A 22,714-nucleotide genomic window follows, 5' to 3' on the forward strand; every position below is an offset into this window, starting at 1 on the left:
ATTAACGTAAGGCCACCTGTTTTTGGCAATGAAGGCTATTTCAACTCAAATTTATTTATAAATGTGCCCCTCCACAAATGATGCAGACTGTGCAGGTAATAATGCAGGACACACCATAATGCCTTTATCATTTCAGCTGATGTTATGTTTCAGCAATAATAGTATTAGTAGTATATGGTAGTAGTAGTAGTAATAGTAGTAGTAGTATTAATAGTATATATAAAATGTGTCACAACTTTTGATAATCAATTAATCTCATCATCTTAAGTAATTTTAAGTAAGTAAGTAAAAACCAGGAACAGGATTGTTCCAGCTTCTCAGATGCGGGGATTTACAGTTTTTCTAGACATATGTGATGGTTAACTTATCTGTGACTTATGTTATACTGTGAGATTTGTTTACATTCATATTAATATTTTGCACACCCTGCACAAAACCGTACAGCCTTAAAACAGTTGTTTTACATACTTTTATTGTAATTTTTCTATTCCATATTTTATGTTCTTAACTGTAGCTATGTGTATTGTATGCACCAAACACACCAAAGCAAAATCAATGCAAGTAACAACTTACTTTGGCAATAAATCTTATTCTGATTATTTAATGTTTGTTAGAACTATAAGTAGTATTCACTCGTAATACTTAAATTTTGACTACTGTGTAGGCACAGTACAACTACAGACTTTGTTACATTATGTAGTGGTACTTAAATTCCTGACATGAGTATATTGTGTTTGTTTCAGCTAATAGTATTAAATTGATTAGATTATTGTGAGGCGACGGTTGATGAATTCATCTGAGCTCCTGTATCACATGACCAAGGAAACGGCATCAAAATTTTATTTTCCCGGAAGTTACCCATGCGACTTGGAGGCGCACCGGCTCCATAGCAGAAACATCGCATTATGGCCTCGCTCTGAGCCTACTGATGCGACAGTTGTGTACATACCTAACCGGCAATCCGTCACCATCGACGCCTTGATCATGGACCTCCGGTCCAGAGGCTTTTTTCGGGGCCATCGGAGTTGTCAATAGTACTCTTTAAGTACTATATTATTTGATTTTGAGCACTGTCACTTTTGCACGCCCGGGGATTTAAACCGAAGTGACAGTAGTAGCACTCACCCCCATCTGCCGGTCAGCTAGCTAGCTCGCTAAGTCAATAGCCAAGAAGGGCATCACTTTTCTTTTGGAGTAAAGGACAAGGAAACTGCAACACCACTACTTTTATTAACAGAAGACTGATCAGAGGCCGATTCCCCGAGTTACCATCTAACAACATATTCACTATTGATTCCTGGTAAGAATAAAACCATTTGACGGTGCTATCGCTTGCTTGGAGTACACCCGAGCTTTGCTTCATTTTTGTCAAAGGCACACAGGCTAGCTAGCTAGCTAATGTTAGCTGGTTGAGGCCCTGCCGGCTGTCAGTCCTCACACTTGGATAGCTATCCTACGAATCTTTCCCAGAATTCGAAAACGGATGAAACCAAATTAATCTGAATGTTTTAAAGGTGGTTAAAAGGTAGGTACGTAATCTTGAGGTATTATTTAGCTAGAGCTGCGTAGTTAACTGACGTGACAGCCAGGGTCCCTTGCTCTCGTGGCTAAGCTTCATTTGGTGTTACCGTTAACATTGAGGCTTCGTAAGGTTAGCCCTAACGCTACTGGGGCATGGTTTAAAAACGACGTTTCACTGTGTTTAAGAGCTAACTTGTCTATCATAACGGTTTGTTTGAAACCCTGATGTTTGTCTTGTTGGCACAATATTGGCTCAAGTTTAATGTCAGGTTGATGGTCTCATTTGCTCGCTGGGCCTGTAATTAAATACACTTCGTAGGGCAGGGCTAAACCGATAACCAGCGTTAGCTGAACTGTAACCTAATCGGTGTTAGTGTTGCAACATTATTGCGAGGACCGGCTTATTTGCTGTTCTCGAGTTTTGATTAGTCATAATGTCCATCAGCACAGTCAAACTATCACACTGAGCTCTGTGTACTTTAAGGTTAGCAAATGTGGACTCTACGTTCAGCCACGTAGCGTAACTAGGCAAAAACCTCTGATAGTGGGACACGTAACGTTAGCTGGCTGATTGCTAACGATTTAACCTGCTTCGGCCGGGAATGCTGCCTTGTTAGCGGGCCAGTAAAATGTCCTTTCACACTATAACTTAGGTAAGACACAATGGGAATCGTTTCCTAGACTACCTGTCACATTTACTGACTGATCGTGAGACTGGTAGCCATCTCTGCTAACAGAACCATATGGTAGCTCTGTACATTGATGCCCTGTTGAAAGAAGCATGGCATTAGCTAGCAGCTAACGGTAGTTCCTGTGTCAGCAGGTGGATGGTGAATGACACGTCTGCTAGTAGTATTCATCAGATTTTATTAATCCAGCATGACTGTGCTATTCCAGCACCTATACGATCATTTATCTTCGTGAGAAAACTGCGGTCAGTTTTGAAACAGATATTGAGGTTATTTGAGTGGACTATTTGCACATGTAGCTAGCACAACCAGGGGGCATTGAAGCCACTGTTAACACAGTAAACGAACTTTGACCTGAGGTATCCATTTTCTTAAATTCACTCAAAACGGAACAGTCCAACTGATTTGGTGGCAGGCATGTATGAATTGGAAGTAGAGCTCCAAGACATTATAAGTAATTAGCTATTTGTGGTTTAACTCAGTCATGGTCAGGTTTCTTTATTTTATTTATTTTTTACAGTAAAGTCCCCTTTTTAGAATTGATTAAATAGCACCATGACCCCTTTTCTACTCAGCAACAGACAGCTTTGGGTGGAGGTTAAAACAAATGTGTCATTGTTATCTGATTTGAGCAAGGAATCCGCAGATGATTTTAACACTAATTGTCCATAAGGCTGGATGCATGAGACATGAGACAATATGCAAGTGAGTAACATTGTGGGAGGTGGTGGTGTTATCATAGGCGAAACCACAGACCACACCCTCAGTACTTGGCTTGATGATGCCACACTAAAGGTTCATGTCTTCTCTTCATACGGTGTTAAGTGATATCTAACCTGTATGACTGCAATTATCATATGTAGAGATCAACTTTGAGCTGAAAGTGATTTCCTCTCAATACTTTTGTTTAACACTTTTCTTAATTGTTCATCTTTTTTTGTTTTCCTTGCTCCTCCTCTTTTCCACAGAAAGGCTGGCAACAAACGGCCACCCTAATGCAGAACCATAAAAGAACGTGAAATGAACAAACCACCACAGCCTATAACGGGACCCACTTCTGTCCCAAATCCTGCCCCATCCCCTGGATTGACACAGGTGAGAGAAACGGATCTTGTAGAATGTAAGTTGTTTTGGTAGATTCAAGTTTGGTAACATCTATTTTACTCCCATCCTCTCCAGGCTGCCTACGGTCCTGGACAGCCCCCTTCTCTTGTTTTTGCCACCCCTCCACCTCCACAAATGAACTCTGCACCTCAGCCAAGACAGGTATTGTTAACAGCATGTTTTTTTTAAATATTTTTTATTTTATTTTTTCTTCTGCTAAGGTTTTTGCATCAGTGTCTGTGATATTTTGCCTTGTATGGGAACCCTCCCTTTCCTACTCTTTCACAAAGACTTCTGACTGTGTGTGTGTGTGTGTGTGTGTGTGTGTGTGTGTGTGTGTGTGTGTGTGTGTGTGTGTGTGTGTGTGTGTGTGTGTGTGTGTGTGTGTGTGTGTGTGTGTGCTCTCAATCTTGACTTCTTTCCTCTCTTCTGCTGTCCTCCCAGTTTGCTGCAGGTCCCCGTACTTTACACCAACAGGTACTAACAGTCCTCACTTTTCCTTACATCCCCACTGTCTCTTTAGTGTAATACATGCTTTCAGTTTCACTTGTTGGAGAATTAAATGAAAACGCCGTGTTTATTAGATGAGTTAACGGCGGTCCAGTTAAATTGAGGTTCATATCTCATTCTAGAAATGCGTAATTCTCTTTTTGGTAAGACTTTATTTGAATGGGTGTGTATAAGACTGACATGATACCGGTCATGAACATGGTACACTTTCTAATGACGGCTAACTACAGTTAGCTGTTACTTTTAAGGCTGAGCAATTTTATCGATTCTGCGATATAAATCGATATTTTTTCCCCCCAAGAAAGTATAAATTTTTATGCCGCGAGTATCGATACATAAGTCCCATTCAAATCCCCCGTGTTGTTTACCCCTGTTCACGTTGCAGGAAGAGCGATTTGGTCAGCCAGCCGCTAGTGTCGCTGTAGAGCAGCCAACGTCAACTGGCGGCCCGCCGCCAAAGCTTTTAGTCTGGCCCGCAGAATAATCATGAATTCACAAAATGTAAAGAGGAAAAAATGCGTTCTGTTATTTATCATTTCAAGCATTTAGAGCAAAAACCCAGCCCCCTGTATTTACATGCCGGGATTCCGTAGCCTACAGCGATGCCTCGGCTCATGAGCCGAGATGTGTGTGCGTTAAAACACACACACCGCTAGGTTGCCGGGAATCTGGAAATTTTGACAAATTCTTGTAAACCTCACTGCTGGCTGAACAAACCAAACTCTCCGCTAGAGCGGACAATCTGGAGCTACTTAATATGCACATGAATGACGCGATCGTTATGTTCCAGTGGTGGTGATGATGATGGTTGTATTATTTTGCAACATCGTTTCATTGCAAATGAGGCATACATAACGAGTGCATAGCCTGCTTATCAGTGCATTCATCATTAAAGCTGGGCTTTTGGCTTTTCCACGTCAACTTTTCGCTTCAGCGTCTTCGACAGTGACCTGTTTACCTGACAACAGCCTTTCTTTCTGCAAGCATTTTCCACCAATCAGGATGCTGCATACTACAATAATGTTTCCATAATCGCAGACTTTAACCATCACTCCTCAGTGAACTGCCTCCTAGTCTGAGATCTTTTTCTAGTTAAAGAGCCAGTTATCATTATGGAGTTTCCATGTTTTTTAGGAGTTTGCTCACACTAATACATGTTCAAAAATAGTAGCATTAATTCAGTAAGAAAGTGAAAATTTCGAACAAGAATAGGCAGGCATATTGGGTATAAATTGATTTTATTTTCTTTATTTGAAAGTCCAGCCGCCAGAGTGCTCAGAATTATTTACCAAATGACCCTTAATGACAACAGTCTGAAAGATTTGTAAAGTCTCCTTCATGTTCATGATGTCATGTCAGTCTTATGCACACCCTGTGAAAAAAATATATATATATTTTTTTATAAAATATATATATTTATTTTTTAATGTTGTTGCTGGGTCACAATGTTTTAATAGCAGAATTCTCCCAGCCCTCATTATTCTTGCACCTGCACTATAACCGTTTAATATTTAGTGAATTGATTTTAGTACCTGCAGCATTCTAACATTGTTTCATTGCTCGCATGCACCTTTAGCCCTTAAAGTGATTCTTTAATCCGCTCAAACCTGGGACCTGCAGGACTTCAGGGGATCTTACTTTTATGCCGACCTGTACAGAGTTGCATGTGGTTGTTTGAGCTTACTGTTCATGGCTGAGAGATATTTTGCTGCTGCCTCTCATACTCTTCCTTCTTGCACCTTGTAATCTCAACCTTCCACGTTGTCTCTTGTCTTGTCCTCATTTTCACCTTAATCTCACTCCCTCTCTTGCTCTCTGCTCATGTGTTGTGCGGCTGAAGGGTGGATACAGAGCATTACAGGTAACAGCTTTTCTCTTCGTGTCCCCCCAACTTTGGCTAACCTCAGTGTAGCAGGGCGACATGCCATTCAGTACAATTTAGACTCTGTGTAACCCAAGAACTGAACTTGCTGTACACATTGTCAGTGGTTGTGAATGCTTCAAGGTGTGTGTGTGTGTGTGTGTGTGTGTGTGTGTGTGTGTGTGTGTGTGTGTGTGTGTGTGTGTGTGTGTGTGTGTGCTAACACAGGTTAGGGATACCATAGTAAAGACACTAAATGCACACAAAGAGCAAAAGGTTTGCTTGTGATACACTCTTCATCCTTCTTTCTTTGTTCTCCCTTATCTGTTCTCTAGAGTTACTATCAAAACCGACCAGCCATGGCCACCAGTGCTCCAAGGGTACAGACAAGTAGTGGCCCACGACCTGTCGGACCCACTCAAGTCTACCCGCACGGCTCACAGATGATGATGATTTCCCAGCAGCAGCTGTCTTTTGCTGGCTCCCCTCAGGGCTACTTTATCCCCCCTGGACAGGTTGGTTCAAATAAGCAATCATCCATTTTTTAAAGTGACACACACATTACCGGTCGACCTAACAACTAGATGTTCTCTTTGAATAGGAGAGAGTATCTGTTCCTACAGAGTGAGCATAAACTAAAACTGTTTAGGAACCCAGTTTAACCTACTGGAGTTTCTGACCGCTCATTTAGCTTGTTTTGCTGCCACAGAGAAATACAATTTTTGGAAAGTGAAAATAAGTTGAGAGCATAAGAACGAAACAGATTGAGGACTGAATCATTTGTGAAACGGTCTAGAAGAGAGAAAATCATTCCGTCTGCTTTCAAGAGCCTGACAAGAAAGTTGGACAAGCTACACAAATGTGCAAGTTTCTATCTACCAAAAACGGGTAATAAGGCAAATTTATGCTTCTGTGTTAAATCGACCCCGTGGGTACGTACGTAGGTACGTGGAGATACTGACCCTATGCCGGACCCTACGCCGTAGCCTGATGTGCACCTTTCAAAAAACGTAACTACTGTACACGTAGCTCTGCCGTGGCTTGGTAGCCTTGTATTTCCCCCAACTCATTTCCGTGTTCTCCCTCTCTACAGACAACATGAAATCGAGGAGATTGTTTACTTTTCCTGCTACCGATTTCCGACCGTGGTCAGAAAGCACAGGGGAGACACCGTTTCTCTAACTAAGACTCTAGAGTCGGTACTCGCTCCGAAGCTAATCCCTGTCACTCTCTCATTCGCTCTACCATATACTCCCCACACAAACACACATGCCAGCCATGCTATTCTCTTAAAGAGATCGACACGCACACCAACGCGCAAGTATAAACTTCAGGCCACTTACGTAGACTATGGCGAAACCTCTGCAGAACCATAAATTAGACTTTAGAAAAAGGGTCTCACCTTTTACTGTTGAGATGGCAGGGATTGATCTGACGCTCTCCCAACTTAATTGTTCCATCTATTGTTGTCTCTGACCCTTTTTATTTTGTCTCTGCAGTACCGGGCCCCATATATGCCTCCTACTCAGCAGTATCCTGTGACCAGCGGTACAGCAGGCTTCTATCCGGGAACTAGCCCTGCTGAATACCCTGCTTATGGTAAGGGTTTTTGACCAAAACCAACAACCACCAAGCACAACTATAAACATGGAAGGTTATCAGTTAAGGGGGATGGAATCTCAAACAACAGAACCTCTCACTTAACACATTTAAAGTATAAGCATGTAGTTTTAGTCCATATCCATTTGGGCACCTCTTTGCCCATAAGGTATCGCTGGGTTTGTCGTGGTTTTGCTTGGCTGGTTGGTGTGTTTAATGTCTTTCTGGGTCAAAACACTGTTGTATGTGGTGAACCGCCAGTTGCATGTGGTCTGGCTTGATTCTGCTTTGGCCTGTGTTCTTTCTATCTGCAGTCTCACCGGACACTGCCTTACAGGTTCCATGAAATGGCTTTTAGACAAGAATTTTGTTCTTTTGCTGGATGCATTGTCCATATAAACATGCCGTTGGGGTGGGATTTAATGTTAAGATGGATCTAATTTTAAATATTAATGACAGTTCAAAAGTATCCAGGACAAAGCTTCTAAAATGCAAGGCAAACATTTGAGTATTGCCGCAACCACTGCACTTGAAAAAACTATTCTGAAAATGCCACCCCAAACACACTTCTTGTGTTCCTGCTGCAAATATTCATTTGCTGAAAGGCACATTTTTTTTCTTAAATGTGAGGCATTGTGTGGGTAAAACTAAAACCTCAGATTATATTGGCTCACATTGAAAAGGTGAACAGAACTTAAAGAAATTTATGATTTGTATTTAAAGATATGACGAAAAATAAAACGGTTGACATAAGAATAAGATGCAGCCAGGAACACAAGGCAATATATACATTAAAGCCGTTCATTTCATGGGACCTTTTTAACACCCTGCTTCCTCTGGATCCTCTCATTAACTCATTCTGCATCTGTCTCTTCCTGCCCTCTCTCCTTCTTTCCTCCCTCTCCCGTCCCTCACTCCCTTCCTCTCGTTTGCTGCGTTGGTTCAGAGCCCTCTCTTGCTGCGAGGGAGAGGCGGGGTGGTGGGGGGAGAGGGGGCGGGCGAGAGAACGGCCGTCTCTCTCTCCACGGTGCTCCTCTCACCTCCCAGCGCTACCCTGGTGAGTAGTGTGTGTGCTTGTGTGTTGGTCAGCAGGCTTTAGTGGCAAAAATCTCTGTGGCACTTCCTGTCGCTGAAAGCGTTGGAAACGTTTGTGTTTTATTTTTTTTTTGCTGCTAACACCCACGTTTACTTTTATATGCAAATGAGATACAAAGTGAATGTCACATACACTACCGGTCAAAAGTTTGGGGTCACTTAAAAATTTCCACTCCATTATAGACAGAATACCAGCTGAGATCAGTTGCATTGTTTTTTTTTTAATCAGGGCAACGGTTTTCAGATTATATTATGTGCTTACATAATTGCAAAAAGGTTCTCGACTGTTGTAGAAAGAAGTGGCTGATCTTTAATGCAATATCTACATTGCCCATTATCACCAATCATCCAACCATTCTGTTTACTAATCTGATATCATTTTAAAAGGCTAACTGAGAAAACCTTGGCGACTGTCTGAATCTCTAATCTGAAAACTGCTGCCCTGGTTAAAAAACAAACAAAAACAATGCAACTGATCTCAGCTGGTATTCTGTCTATAACGTAGTGGAATGGAAATTCCTAAATGACCCCAAACTTGACCGGTAATGTATATTTAAAAAAAAAAAAAAAAAAAAAAAAATCATTCCACTACAAGTATTTTTGATGAAAATAGGGAAGCCTTACCAAAATAAATAATGGCATTTGGTATTTTTGTTTTTCTCAATGATGATGATACCACAAGAAAGTACACCTTCATTCATGCACACTGTCAGTTCAGTATAGGTTAAAATCAGGTTGTAGATAGGAGTGAACAATATAGTTGCCACTTACGTAAAGGTTATAATCTAAAAGATTCTAAACTGTTTAACAAAACCACACATACTGGGCTCAGCTGGGCTGTTTTCAGTTGCTCTAACAATATCCTTCAACTTTGGCGAAGGAACAAAAAAAGCACTCGCCCTTGAAATCAAGCTCACCCTAATTTACTGCTGAGACGAGCAGTCCGCCTACACAGGGCTGATGGTGAGCTAAAAAGTCTGCCTGCAGTGTGCCACTCGGCTGCCAGGCTGCAGATTTCTTGCTAGCTGGGCCAAAATTCCACTTTTAATAAAGTCCTATGCTTCAGATTTTTATTAAATGATGCATTTCATGTGATGACAATGAAAGAAATTGTGGATTGCAAGTGTCTTGATTTATAATTGTAAGCTTGCAAGTAATGTTGGCTGTGTTCATTTACTGCACAGGAATTTGAACATGCTATTCTGTCTGACCTTCACAGACAGAATGTGAAGGGTATTATTTCAAAAGCCTGTCCTAACCAGGGGTGAATCTTCACTGGTCTCACGATTCGATTGTATCCTGTCAACGTTTCAAATCGATTCGATCTCCCCTTTCTATTGTATCTGCTCTAAAAAAAAAAAAAAAAAACACTTCTTGAATGTAGCGGAGTCTGAACACGGCAGACAACAGGCAAAAACAAAAAAAGCAAGTGGAAAATCAACAAGTAATATCAGTAGGCAGTAATCAATTATGGTCGGTCAGTCGCTACGCATCCATGCAATGATTAATTTCAACGCCCCTATTTCATACTAGTGTTTTTGAGATTGAATAACTTGAACATTCACACAGGCTATCTGTAACATCTGTGGTCTCTATTTATTTTAGTGCAACCCACAGTAGCACAGTAATGGCTAGAGATGATGTGTTATGGTTTACTTTGAGCGCACAAATGGACAGTAACCGACTATTGTCACAGCCACACAGTGTTGCCAACTTGGCGACTTTCTTGCTAGATTCAGCAACTTTTTGGACCCTCTTAGTGACTTTATTTCTAAAACTGATGGCAAAACACGTTAACCAGCCTGCAGATTAGCCTATATGTATAATACTGTATGCACAAGTTTTATATTTTGCTTTGATCTTGACCCACACACCTCATATAGGCTCTGTGTGAATTTTTGTTTTTGTGTTCCTACAGGAATCTCTACTCTGTTAATGCAAGATGTGTTTTTTTATTTTGTGCTAAGGTCTTTATATGAATAGGGTCCACACCCACAAACAGCCTTGCAGGGTTTTCATAACTACAGGATAAAAATCTTGAGACTCCCGGATGGACTTTTTATTTTAGTGTGAAGCTTCGTTTTTCGCACGAGTATTGTTTTCTTTTCATTAATGCTTTTTTTTTGTTTTGTTTTTTGTTTCATTTTACATTTGTTACAGCAGGAGCATACTATCCAGCTCAACCGCAGTACTCTCAGTCTGTCCAGCCGGCACCGGTCATGATCAACCCCGCCCAGCAACAGCAACAAGCCCCGCCTCCTCAGCAACCACCCGCACAGTCACAAGGGCCACCAAAGAGGGAACGCAAACCGGTAGTGTGTCACAACAAAAGGGCAGCGCGCCTCTTGTCTGAGGTCAAAAAAAAAAATTTGAATGGACAGAAAGTGTATTGTCTGTTCAATGTGGAACTTTCCCTTTTACCTAAAAATAACAATAGCATTTATCATGATGGGTGACAGCTGTAGATCAGTAGTGACAGCATCGTTACATACTGTCTGTATTTTTATGTTCTAAACAGGATACACGTTTTGTGGAAACCTAACCAATATTGACCCTGTCTGCTTATAGATAAGGATACGAGACCCCAACCAGGGCGGGCGTGATATCACCGAGGAGATCATGTCAGGTGGAAGGTCCACCACCACACCAACTCCTCCACAGGTAAGAAGCATTTTAGGAAGACCAGTTTTTATTAAGACTCATTTAAACTCTGATCTGAAGCAAGCATGGTTGTGTTCATGGTTAAAGACAGAACTGATTCTTCGATTGTAAGTCTTGAAAAATAATGACCCATTTTAATCTGTGATTAGGAATTAGTTTTTCTTATTTTAGAAATCTAAATTGTTTTCAGCTATTCTGTGCTGGCTTAAGGTAGTGTGTGGGTGGAAAATAAAGTGAAGGTAGACCGTTGTGTCTGTTTCAAAAAAAAAAAAAAGAATCCAACTTATTTCTTAGTATTTCTTTTTCAAAAATGTATTTACAGTTTAATGTCTTACGATGTAATTGCACATAAGAACATAAGTGATTTAAAAAAATAAAATAAACTATAGCTTGACCAGATCATTACTGTACTCATTACTGTACATTACTGTTTACACATCTCTGTGCTAACATCTTATTATCAGCACAGTATAAATATTGCACAGAGTTTCACAGAACAAACGATACAAAGCCAATGCACAACACTGATGTTTTGAGCTGTGGTTATATTTTCAGGCTAGTTATTTTTCAACTAAAATACATTGAGTGGCCAGCTGGGTTGGTCAAAACATTTGAGACACTATTACTACACTATAAAATGCAATACAATACACAGGACACACTACAGTCTTAAAGAAGACCATAGAGCTTAATCAACACGTCTTTTGTGTATTTCCATCGCAATCATCAGAGCTTAAAAACACTTCATACTTTTTTTGTGACTGTAGGCCTCCACAGCAGATGGAAGTCCTGCACAGACCAATGGTGAAGTCCCACAGCCTGCCACTACAGTGACGAGAAGAGGTGAGTACATTTTCTTGTTTTGGTTTACATAAAAAATGCAAGATGGCTGTATTCCAGATTTTCCTTATTGTGATTATTTCATGTTTCACTGCCCAGATGAAAACACTGAGCCCTCTGCTAGCGCTGAAACCCCACCACCTCTTGCCACAGCAAATACAGAGCCTGTGGTGGAGGTGAAACAGGAAACGGACAACCAGATGACACCGCCTGCTGAGTTAGCCGTACAATCTGTAGCCCCTACAGCCGCTGCAGAGGTGCCACCCCCATTGATAAAGGACCTGCAGTCTCCCCCTTCCCTCCCTGCAGCAGCAGCATTTACTACTACAGTTCCTCCTGAGGCAGAAAATAAAGTTGATACTAAAGTTGGTGACACCGTAGACGCTCCTGTCGGCCCTTCTGCATCATTAGCGGCACAAGAGGCGCCTGTCAAAATGGAAGAACCACAGGCTGCCCCACCTCCAGCTGAGAAGGTACCAGAAAAGGAAGAAAAGAAAGCAGAGGACTTGCAGAAATTGGAAAATAAGGAGGAGGTGGCTAAATTTGAGCCTCCAGTTGAGGTTCCTGTGACAGTTACCCCTGTTGACGAGGCAAAAGAAGAAACGGCTACAACGACAGAAACTAAAGTCTCTACGCCTCCACCCTCTGCACAGGAACCTTCTGCTCCACAAACCCAGAACGCCACCCAGAGCCCCGCCCCTGAACCTGAACCCACACCGGCTGAAGCAGCAGAGCCTCTTCTCTCCAACGGCCTTCCTCAGGACACTGAGGAACTGTCTGAGGATGTGGCATTTTCAGACACTACACCCCTTGACAAGCCTGATGCTTCTCAATCTCAGGAATCCACACCTGTGGCTAAAACGGCAATGCCTGCCCAGGAGGAGGAGGAGGAGGAGGAGGAGGTGGTGGAGGAGGAGGTAGAGGAGGTGGAGGTGAAAGGGGAAGAAAGGAAGGAGAAAAGTGAGGATGCCCCTCCTGCCTCCGTTAGCTGCCCTACAGAGGAATCTACTATGCAAGGTAAGGGTGGAGTTAAATCTGGCTCGCATTTGTGATTGCCGCATGTGTTGTGCTCAATGTTAATGTCAACACTTGTCATTTTCTTGAAGCTGCAACGTCTGTGCCAAAGAAGAGGAAGAACATGAAGGAGTTCAACAAGAAAGAGGCAATTGGAGACCTCCTGGATGCCTTCACAGAGGTTAGTATCAGGCCAGATGAATACAAGAAAGATCGAAGTTAACGCAAGGTCATCAAGCGTCTCCGCAGTTTCAGCTGTATCAATAATATTTAATATTATTTAATATTAAGTTTAGTTTTACAACACTGCATTCTGTGACTAACTGGGTTATCATAATACTTTAATCTCTTTGGGTTTTTTTGTTGCCGCAGGAGCAAGAAGCCAAGCCTGCTCCTGAACCCTCGTCCACTCAGGCCGACCCTGTCCCTGTTGCTCCACCTGAACCTCCAGCTGAGGTTGTAGATGAGACCTGGGAGGAGAAAGAAGACAAGCAAAATGCAGATCCTAAAGTCACATCTGAGCCAACTGAGCAGAAATACCAGTACAAAGAAGGTAGGTTGACTAGATTTCTCTAGAAATATTAGAAGAAATAAAGAAGTATTTTGTGTGTAGTTGGGGAAATATCTGTCTGTCTGTCTGTGATCTATCTATCTATCTATCATCTATCTATCAAAACGTATTACATTTCTCGTACATCTTTTAGAAAAATGGAAGCCGATAGACCCAGAAGACAAGAAGCGGTACGACAGGGAGTTCCTCCTGGGCTTCCAGTTTATCAGCGCCAGTATGCACAAACCTGATGGCCTGCCTACCATCAGTGATGTGGTCCTGGACAAGGTAGAGGATGTTTTACATAATTCTCCTTTGGAATGTCTTTCATGTGTGACATTAATGACAAATAAGGGGATATTGAAATAGAAGCTGCATGTAAGTTTAAAAAAACAACAACTTTTGACTACCTTAGCATAATTATATTTTGAATATATCATGGTGATTATTATAGAGAATTGGGACACTTGATGTCCGTTTTGTATGGACTCTAAGGTTGTTTTTCCTTTTTACTCTAACTTCAGGCAAACAAGACTCCAATGCGGCCTGCTGACCCAGCTCGAATGATAAATGTGGGTCCTGATTTTACGCCTTCGTATTTGGGTAACCTTGGGAGCAGATCGGTGGGAGGACCAAGAGGCCCGGTGAGTGAATGTTACCTGAATAGCCCAGGGGATGACTGAAGTAACAATAAAATGAATAAAGATAACCTGGGGGAAATTAAAGTATATGGACAAACAAGCAATGTATTAATGTATAAAGTACACACATGGACGTTGGCGTAATGGCCCACTGGAACTATCCGTAGCTCTCTCCAGCTCCTTCGTACTCCCAGCCCTGATTACTTATTGAAATAAGCTACACTCAATCACTTACTGCAGCTGCAAGGCCGGCCGGTACTTGGAGAGTCACAAGAGAGAGCAGACACAAACACCACAGCACGCAACCGTGACTTTGTCTCTTCTCTTTCTTTGCTGATTTTTAACCATAGTTTTATGTTTTTATTTTTTGGATCATGGTTTCTTTTCTAAAATGCATCCCTTCCCCTTCTTTTAGCCACCTGGGCCACGTCGCTCCCAGCAGGGTCAGAGGAAAGAGCCCAGGAAAATAATCAGCAGCATGTCCCTCGGTGACGACGTGCAACTCAACAAGGCTGAGAAGGCCTGGAAGCCCACAGTAAAGAAGTCCACTCGAACCCGCGCCGCGGAGGAAGTCGAAGATGACGATCCCGAACAGGCCAAGACTCAAGAGCTGTTCAAGCGTCTGCGCAGTATCCTCAACAAGCTGACCCCTCAGAAGTTCCAGGAGCTGATGAAACAAGTGACAGAGCTGACGATAGACACAGAAGAGAGGCTGAAGGGAACCATTGACCTCATCTTTGAGAAGGCCATCTCAGAGCCCAACTTCTCTGTGGCCTATGCCAACATGTGCCGCTGCCTTTTGGGGGTAAGTCGTGTAATTTTATCAGGGTTTTATTATTTGCACCAATGATGACTTGTGTTGTGTGCCACGTGTCTGGGCCACTGAATGTTCAAAATAAAGGACACTTTAATCACTGTTGATTTTAGCTTTTATAATCACGTTTTAGGCCATATAATTATATGTGAGATGATTTATATTCATTACAAATGTTTAATTGTACTGTTTTTCTCCTTCAGTTGAAAGTCCCCATCCCCGACAAGCCAGGACTCTTTGTGAACTTCCGCAAACTGCTGCTCAACCGCTGCCAGAAAGAGTTTGAGAAGGACCAGGATGATGATGAAATCTTTGAGAAAAAGCAAAAAGAAATAGAGGCTGCCAAAGAAGTAAGAAATGTGGTCCTTTACTCGCACTGTTGCAACCACCACAGGTTTTGTTGTTTACTTAGACTAAACTGATCATATTACCCCAGCACTAAGCACAAACTCCTACTTGTATCTGCCCTCAGGGAGAGGAGTGTGAGCGCTTGAAGGTGGAGCTGCAGGACTTCAAAGACAAGGCTCGCCGCCGTTCAATGGGTAACATAAAGTTCATTGGCGAGCTCTTCAAGCTGAAGATGCTGACAGAGGCCATCATGCACGACTGCGTAGTGAAACTACTGAAGAATCATGATGAAGAGTCTCTGGAGTGTCTCTGCAGGCTGTTCTCCACAATTGGCAAAGACCTGGACTTTGAGAAGGCCAAGGTAAATAAAGCATGAACACAATAGGTGTGACCCCGAATTGTCGACTACTCGATGATTTGATCAAAGGACAGTTGAATTGTCGCAGTGGTGGAAAATGTGATCATGAAACAAAGGATCGTTCCATTCGGTCAATACGGGGGTGTTGAATGTCAGATTTTACATAGAATTGTTTGCTTTCTCCCAATAAATCATGATATAGTGTATAGCCTATCTTAAAATACAAGCAGAGCACTAAATATATTTTTTATGATTGTAATATCAGTCGACTACAGGCAAGATTTAACCACTCACATTCGGCTATGTAAATTCTTAGTCTGGGACACCCCTAGAAAACCTAAGTATTTACACATTCAACCGTCTCCGGTGATGACTTTTATTTTTGTGCCACGTGTCTGGGCCACTGATTATTAGTGATGGGATTGAGGAACTGAGGAGACAGTTCTCTACATAAAAATCAGTCTCAATTCTTTATTCATAATGAGGTTGTTGTTTTGTAGCTGTGACTCATAAAAGTCGCTTTTTTTCTGTGTCCCTGTTAGCCTCGTATGGATCAGTATTTCAACCAGATGGACAAGATCATCAAAGAGAGAAAGACCTCATCCAGAATCCGCTTCATGCTGCAAGACGTCTTGGACCTCAGAAAGGTAAATATTACTTCATCCATAACCGGAGATGAAAATAAGCATTTATGGAGGTGACTAATGCTAAGAAGTGTTCTTGAATGAGCAGACTGGTTTTAAACTGTGTGTGAGGTATTCCACAGGGATTAGGAGTCACATGGGAACCAGCAGGTGTGGGAACATTTTATAACTTATCTTTCATCTTTGGTCTACAGAGTGGGTGGGTGCCTCGTAGAGGAGACCAGGGACCTAAAACAATTGACCAGATCCACAAGGAGGCAGAGATGGAGGAGCACAGGGAACAGATCAAAGTTCAGCAGCAGCTCCAGTCCAAGAAAGAGGGCGGAGGAGAAAGAGGAGGCGGCAGGATGGGAGGGAACATGGGGGGCCGTGGCTCTCACACACCAGGAGGTGGCCGGACTAGCCAGCCTCAGGATGAGGGATGGAACACGGTGCCCATTTCCAAGAACAGACCCATCGACACCACTCGCCTTAGCAAGATCACAAAGGTAACGTCCAAGTCTAACACAGAAGTTGTCACTAAATTTACTGTCTGACTACTGATCTGATTTAGGACTTGCGTAAATGTTTATGTAACTTGTTTTGTAATTGTTACTTTTGTGTTCACCGTCAGCCTGGTTCTCTGGACTTCAACAATCAACTGTTGGCTCCAGGGGGAAAAGGCATGTGGGGTAGCTGGGGCAAAGGCAGCAGTGGAGGAACTGGAGCCAAACCAGCAAGCGGAGAGACGGGTATAACATACTCTTCAAAAAGACAGTGTGGTTTTAAGATGTTTTAGTGGTTTTAGTGTTAATCTATGCTTTTCCACTTTAAGATTCTGGTCGTCCAGCTACCAGCACCCTCAACCGCTTCTCAGCCCTGCAACAGTCTGGTTCGTTGTTGTCTTCAACTGACGCTGATCGCAGAGCTCCTCAGAGGTATTTAGCAGCTGCAGATATTTGTCTTGTTCTCGTACTTTGCTCCTAATGTTTTCTTTACCTCCTTCACTGAATAAATGGCCTGTATGTTTTTTGTTTTTTTAAGACTCATAGGACATGATAGCAACCAGTTTCAGATCAGATTTGATGGCACATTATGATAAATGTGGACCTTCTTGTTTCACTTACAACCTTTAGGTCAAGCTCAAGCCGCGAGCGTGGTGGCGACAGAGACAGGGGTGATCGCGACAGGGATCGGTTTGACCGATTCGATCGCAGCGAGGGTCGGGAGGGTCGTGACGACAGGAGCACCCGGAACCAAATCACCAAGAGAAGCTTCAGCAGAGAGTCTCAGGAGCGCGGCGGGAGGACCGGAGACCTCCGGGCCTCGACTGAGCCGGTGCGCCGCGTGGCCAGCATGACCGACAATAGGGACAGAGGAAGCAGGGACCGAGGAAGTCGGGATAGAGGAAGCAGGGACCGAGGAAGCAGAGACAGAGGAAGTCAGGACAGGGCCCCAAGCAAAGATCTCCCAGGTAAAAAAAAACCCACTCAGCAAATGTGAGGATTTGAAATGGATATAATGGTAGAAAAATGTCCTGAAGGAAAAGCTGTGGACACAGAGATTGGAATAATATTAAACTCATTTTTTTTCTGCAGTTAAGCGTGAGAGCACCCCCACTCCTCCTCCTTCTCTCCCAAAACCTGCTTTGAGTGAAGAGGAGTTGGAGAAGAAGTCGAACGCCATTATAGAAGAATACCTCCACATTAATGACTTGAAGGTACAAACATGACGCCATGTAAACTTGCATGCAAAAAAAAAAGTGCATTTCCTTAAATGTATGCATATTATTCGGCTTTAACAGCAAATGCTTGGAATATGAAACCACTTTGATGGCCAACATCTTGTGTCTTCTGCTGCTGCTGTAGGAGGCGTTGCAGTGTGTGACGGAACTCAACAGTGCCTCACTGCTCTATGTGTTTGTGCGGAACGGCGTGGAGTCGACGCTTGAGCGCAGCACCATTGCTAGAGCACACATGGGCCTGTTGCTGCACCAACTTGTAAAGGCAGATTTATTGCCCACAGCGCAGTACTACAAAGGGTGAGCTTTAACAAGAAAAACACCACACTGTGTTTCCGATGTCTGTAAAGTGCATCCTTATTTACTCTTGATGGACTGATTTATGCAAAATAGGCTAACGAAGGTTAAAGTGTGTTAAAGTGAGATTGAGTGCTTTGTGCTTTTTGGGACCGTAGGCTAGAAGAGACCCTGGAGGCTGCGGAAGACACAGCCATAGATATACCTCACATCTGGCTCTACCTGGCTGAACTCATTACCCCCATGCTCCATGAGGGAGGCATCCCTATGGGACAGCTCTTCAGGTGAGCTACGGTGCTGGAAGTCAGCAAACATAATAAATAATTCTTTAGCAAGCCTAGTTCCTGTGGATTGAGATTTGTCAGAAACAGCAACATTTGTAGGGTGTTTGGCAGTGCTCTGGCCCTAAACATGCGTCACAATAATACAGATTGTACACATGCAGTTCAAAAACATCAAAATCTGAGTCCGTTGGATAACTGGGACACCTTTGTCAGCTCACAAATATTTTGAGGTGTCTGTAGTTGCTCTCATGTTTTTCATTCCCTTTCTTCACTTTTCCTTTTCACAACAAACACTTACTTTTTTTTTTTACCTTTTTAAGTATAGCTGTGATTTTACTGATTATGGCAATAAATGAAACGACCGATTTTAATAATTTAGTTCAAAGCAAATGGAATGAATAACTCAATGTATGTGTGTTGCATCTTCAGGGAGATCTCAAAGCCTCTCGTGCCTCTGGGGCAGGCTGGCGTGCTTCTGGTACAGATCCTCAAGTTGCTCTGCAAAGAAATGGTACGTCCTACATAAATCCCAAAAACCCCATTCCTTCTGTCTATATTGAGTGCAACCTTTGATATTGTTTCATTACACCTTGTTGTACATTAACAAAATCTTAATACTTTGTGCCGTTTGACAGTTTAGAGTTTTTCTTCTTCTCCCCATCAGACCCCTAAGAAGGTTGGGGCCATGTGGACTGAGGGTGGGCTCAATTGGAGTGATTTCTTGCCCGAGGATGAAGACGTCAACAAGTTTGTCACCGATCAGGTCTGTAGGCTACAGTAGTACAAGACGGTGAAACGCATAGAAACTGATTTCTTTTTTTTATTCATTTTTCAATGTAGTTTGGTGGAGACACAGGGAAATACCAGAGAGATTGTAAGCTCTCATTCAGAGAAGGCACACTCTATAATGAAAGACCTTCATACAATCTCATAGAAAACATAATGTGCCAATATATGTCTTGATTATTTATCATATAGAAATAAAGATTTATTGCAGCAAATTGACACAAATGCAGACCTAATGCCAATACCTACATATCCCTCATGTCCTGTGTTGTGTTTTGGTCGTTCACATCTAAGAAAAATTAAAGAATTAAAAGCAAAATAATTAAAAGTGAATCACTTACAAGAGAATCTTCAATTTTCTTTGTTTATGTCATTTAGAAAGTGGAGTTCACCACAGGAGAGGAGATGGAGTCAAAGGGCGTGGATGAGAAGAAGGTCCTCAGTGGAGAGGAGCTTAGCAAACAGCTGGACCGACTCCTCCAGGACAAGGCCAACAACCAGCGCATCAGAGACTGGGTGGAGGTGGGTGAAATGTACTTGTGATGGAGCTCAGGTTTGACTTCAGACTTGAATATCCCATGCAGGTTTTAAAAGCTGTAGGAGTCATTTGTTTCCTCTGTGTAACAGTTCTTTGTGTTTTTTTTTTTTTTTTTTCTTCCCAGGCTAACTTGGACGAGCAGCAAACTGCTTCCAACCAGTTTGTACGAGCGTTGATGACATCAGTGTGTCAGTCTGCAATCATATGTAAGTATATCTAATGCAGCATGTAGATGTAAGGGTTGTCTGTTTTGGGCTGAAATTGTCCTTTCTCTTTGTCTGTTCGTCTTTTCATCTCACAGCGGCGGCATTCATTCTCAATGTTGAAAATGTTTCCGTATTACTGAGATATCGATGATCATTGACGATTCATTGTAGAAACTCAAATCACAACATGTGATTGATTTTGCAACCCTTTTTTAGAGTAAACATTTTCATGGCATACAAGAAGTTTTATCTCTATTAATAAGTTTTTCTTCTTGTTTCAGGCGACAACCCGTACAGGGTGGACGCACGGCAGATCGGTCAGAGGGCCAGTCTGCTGCAGAGATACCTGTCTGATGAGCAGAAGGAGCTGCAGGCCCTCTACGCCCTCCAGGCTCTGATGGTGCACATGGAGCAGCCAGCGAGTGAGTAATATTCTCATTAATGTTAAATAAATATGCATATATGGCCATTATTGAGACCATAGCTTGAGACAGATTGATGGATGTAAAGGCCGTTTTATGGTTCTGCGGAGGCTCCACGCAGAGCTTTCGAGTGTGCGTGTGGGTGTGTACCGACTCTAGAGTCATAGTGAGAGAAACAAAGTGTCTCCCCTGTGCTTTCTGACCACGGTGAGAAATCTGTAGCAGGAAAAGTGATTCCTATCCTTGATTTTTGTCGCTGCGAGATGTAGTTACCTTTTTCGAGAGGTGCACGTCAGGCTATGGCGTAGGGTCCGGCGTAGACGCAGACGGGTCTACGGGGGTACGCCGTTGATTAGACCCAGAAGCATAAAACGGCCTCAACACCGGGCCCGATGACACAAAATGATGATTCATATGTGAAATCTCCCTTTACGCCTCACTATAGAGTAAACTACTAGTGTTTATGGTGGTTTGTGCTCATTCCTATATTTAGTTCAGATTAGTAGGTGGGAAAGTGACATCAGAGAGAGAGAGAAATAAGTATTTAAAAAAAAAAAAAAAAAAAAAAAAGGACTTTATTGACCTCTGTATCCTGTCTCTGCAGACCTGCTGCGCATGTTCTTCGACGCCTTGTACGATGAGGACGTTATTAAAGAGGATGCCTTCTACAAATGGGAAACCAGCAAAGACCCTGCGGAGCAAACAGGCAAAGGTGTGGCCTTGAAATCAGTCACCGCTTTCTTCACCTGGCTCCGCGAGGCCGAGGAGGAATCTGACAAGGAATAAAAGACTGAACTGAAAGCTGCCGCCCCCCTCTGGCAGGGTGGGGGCTTTGCAGAGAGTCACAGACAATATTGCCAGAGAGGCAGACTCGAATCAATCCTCAATGAGGATAAACCTTTATTTTTTTTTATTTTTTTTCTTTTCTTTGAGGGATGGACTCAGAAAACAATCATTTCTCTCTACCCTTCCTCTCTCGCTTCCTCATTATTTCCCCCACCTGCTTGTCACAGCAAGTGTCCTCATCAAATAAACTTGAAAACTGATTCAGCAGGATTGCTTGTTAACGAGGTGTGAAGTATCCCACATGACTACGAAACTCTTTCTCACAATAATGCAAACCAACAGGCTGCTTTTTTTATGGTTCTAGATAATTGTAATGCCTAACATCCTATCTGATCTGCAAGATGAACCGCGAGGCGTGTGTGGTGTAGTGGGTTCCCTAAAACGTGGGTATCGTCATGCCATATTGTGTGTTCAGTCCAAACTCGGCTCTGTCTTTGTCCCTTACTGGCGTGTGCAGCATGACTGAAGTGTGTTTCTATTAATGATACAGTGGACGAAACTTGGATAGACAAATGTACATGAACTAATCTTAATTTGATGAATGGAGTTTTTAATGCAAAGGTTGTGTATTTTCTCTTCCTGTTTCCCATGATGAACTTAGAGGACAGAAACATGGACTGTTGTTGACCTTTGACTACTAGGGGGTGGTCTTAATGCTTCCTCTAAGCCATCCTCTCCCATCCCCAGTAGTAAACCACACTGACTCTTCATCTTTACCTCTTCTATACCTAAACCTGAGCTGTCGTAGAGGACACTTAATAACCCAATCACCGTTAAAACTTGAAATCTACAGAAAAATTGACTTGATGAAAATATATACAGTTAAAACAACACAGAAATGATCCGAAAGCCTTTTCTACTGTAAGTGGAAACTTATTTCAGGAGCATTCTGTAAATATATAATTAAAAACAAACAAAATGTTTTTCAGTTTATTTTTCAGAAACGAGAAATTGCTGATGTAATTGCAGTGTATCCAACAGAAACAGCAGTTGTCCAGATGCAGAGAGGTGCTTTAGATAATCCATTGATTATTAGTTGTATTGGAATTTTGTAAATATTTTTTTTTTGCTTTCTTTATTTAAGAAATTATTGCTTCTTTTGCATCGGAAACTAGACAGATGAGGTCACGGAACATTGCAAATAAAGGACTTATTAAGTTGCTGAGCAGAGTTTTGCCACAAGTCTGTCTGAAACATGTCCCTGGGGATTTTCTGGTTGGTTGTATAAAGATGCTCCAAATCGACTGATCTCATTAAGGGGACTGGTTATCAGCCATGATGTCACCAATCCACACTGAATAGTCAAGGTCATACAAATTAAAACAGATGTATCCGTTATCAGTTTAATTCAGTCGCAGCGGGCCAT

General features: G+C 42.4%; 1 protein-coding gene and 2 non-coding genes across 3 annotated transcripts; all 3 read left to right on the top strand.

Annotated features, from left to right (window-relative positions):
* Positions 1–847: 847 nt before the first annotated feature.
* On the top strand, positions 848–22,513 carry eif4g1a (eukaryotic translation initiation factor 4 gamma, 1a). Its single transcript, XM_028594280.1, has 31 exons — positions 848–1,300; positions 3,179–3,305; positions 3,390–3,476; positions 6,021–6,200; positions 7,185–7,284; positions 10,540–10,691; positions 10,948–11,040; positions 11,808–11,883; positions 11,980–12,773; positions 12,804–12,897; positions 12,987–13,075; positions 13,267–13,447; positions 13,599–13,732; positions 13,969–14,088; positions 14,501–14,890; positions 15,103–15,249; positions 15,372–15,608; positions 16,148–16,252; positions 16,444–16,737; positions 16,863–16,980; positions 17,064–17,166; positions 17,365–17,702; positions 17,827–17,948; positions 18,097–18,269; positions 18,425–18,550; positions 18,980–19,061; positions 19,215–19,313; positions 19,715–19,858; positions 19,999–20,080; positions 20,362–20,502; positions 21,107–22,513. Exons 2-31 carry the CDS (start codon positions 3,231–3,233, stop codon positions 21,286–21,288), a joined length of 5,058 nt encoding a protein of 1,685 aa, XP_028450081.1. The 5' UTR covers positions 848–1,300; positions 3,179–3,230; the 3' UTR covers positions 21,289–22,513.
* Positions 14,927–15,005, top strand: LOC114566104 (small nucleolar RNA SNORD66). The gene has a single exon (XR_003694012.1). It is a non-coding gene; the product is annotated as a small nucleolar RNA SNORD66 (small nucleolar RNA).
* LOC114566103 (small nucleolar RNA SNORD66) lies at positions 15,967–16,043 on the top strand. Its single transcript, XR_003694011.1, has one exon. It is a non-coding gene; the product is annotated as a small nucleolar RNA SNORD66 (small nucleolar RNA).
* Positions 22,514–22,714: the final 201 nt, after the last annotated feature.

This window comes from Perca flavescens, chromosome 12 (genome assembly GCF_004354835.1).
Source record: "Perca flavescens isolate YP-PL-M2 chromosome 12, PFLA_1.0, whole genome shotgun sequence".
Taxonomy (NCBI): Eukaryota; Metazoa; Chordata; class Actinopteri; order Perciformes; family Percidae; genus Perca; species Perca flavescens.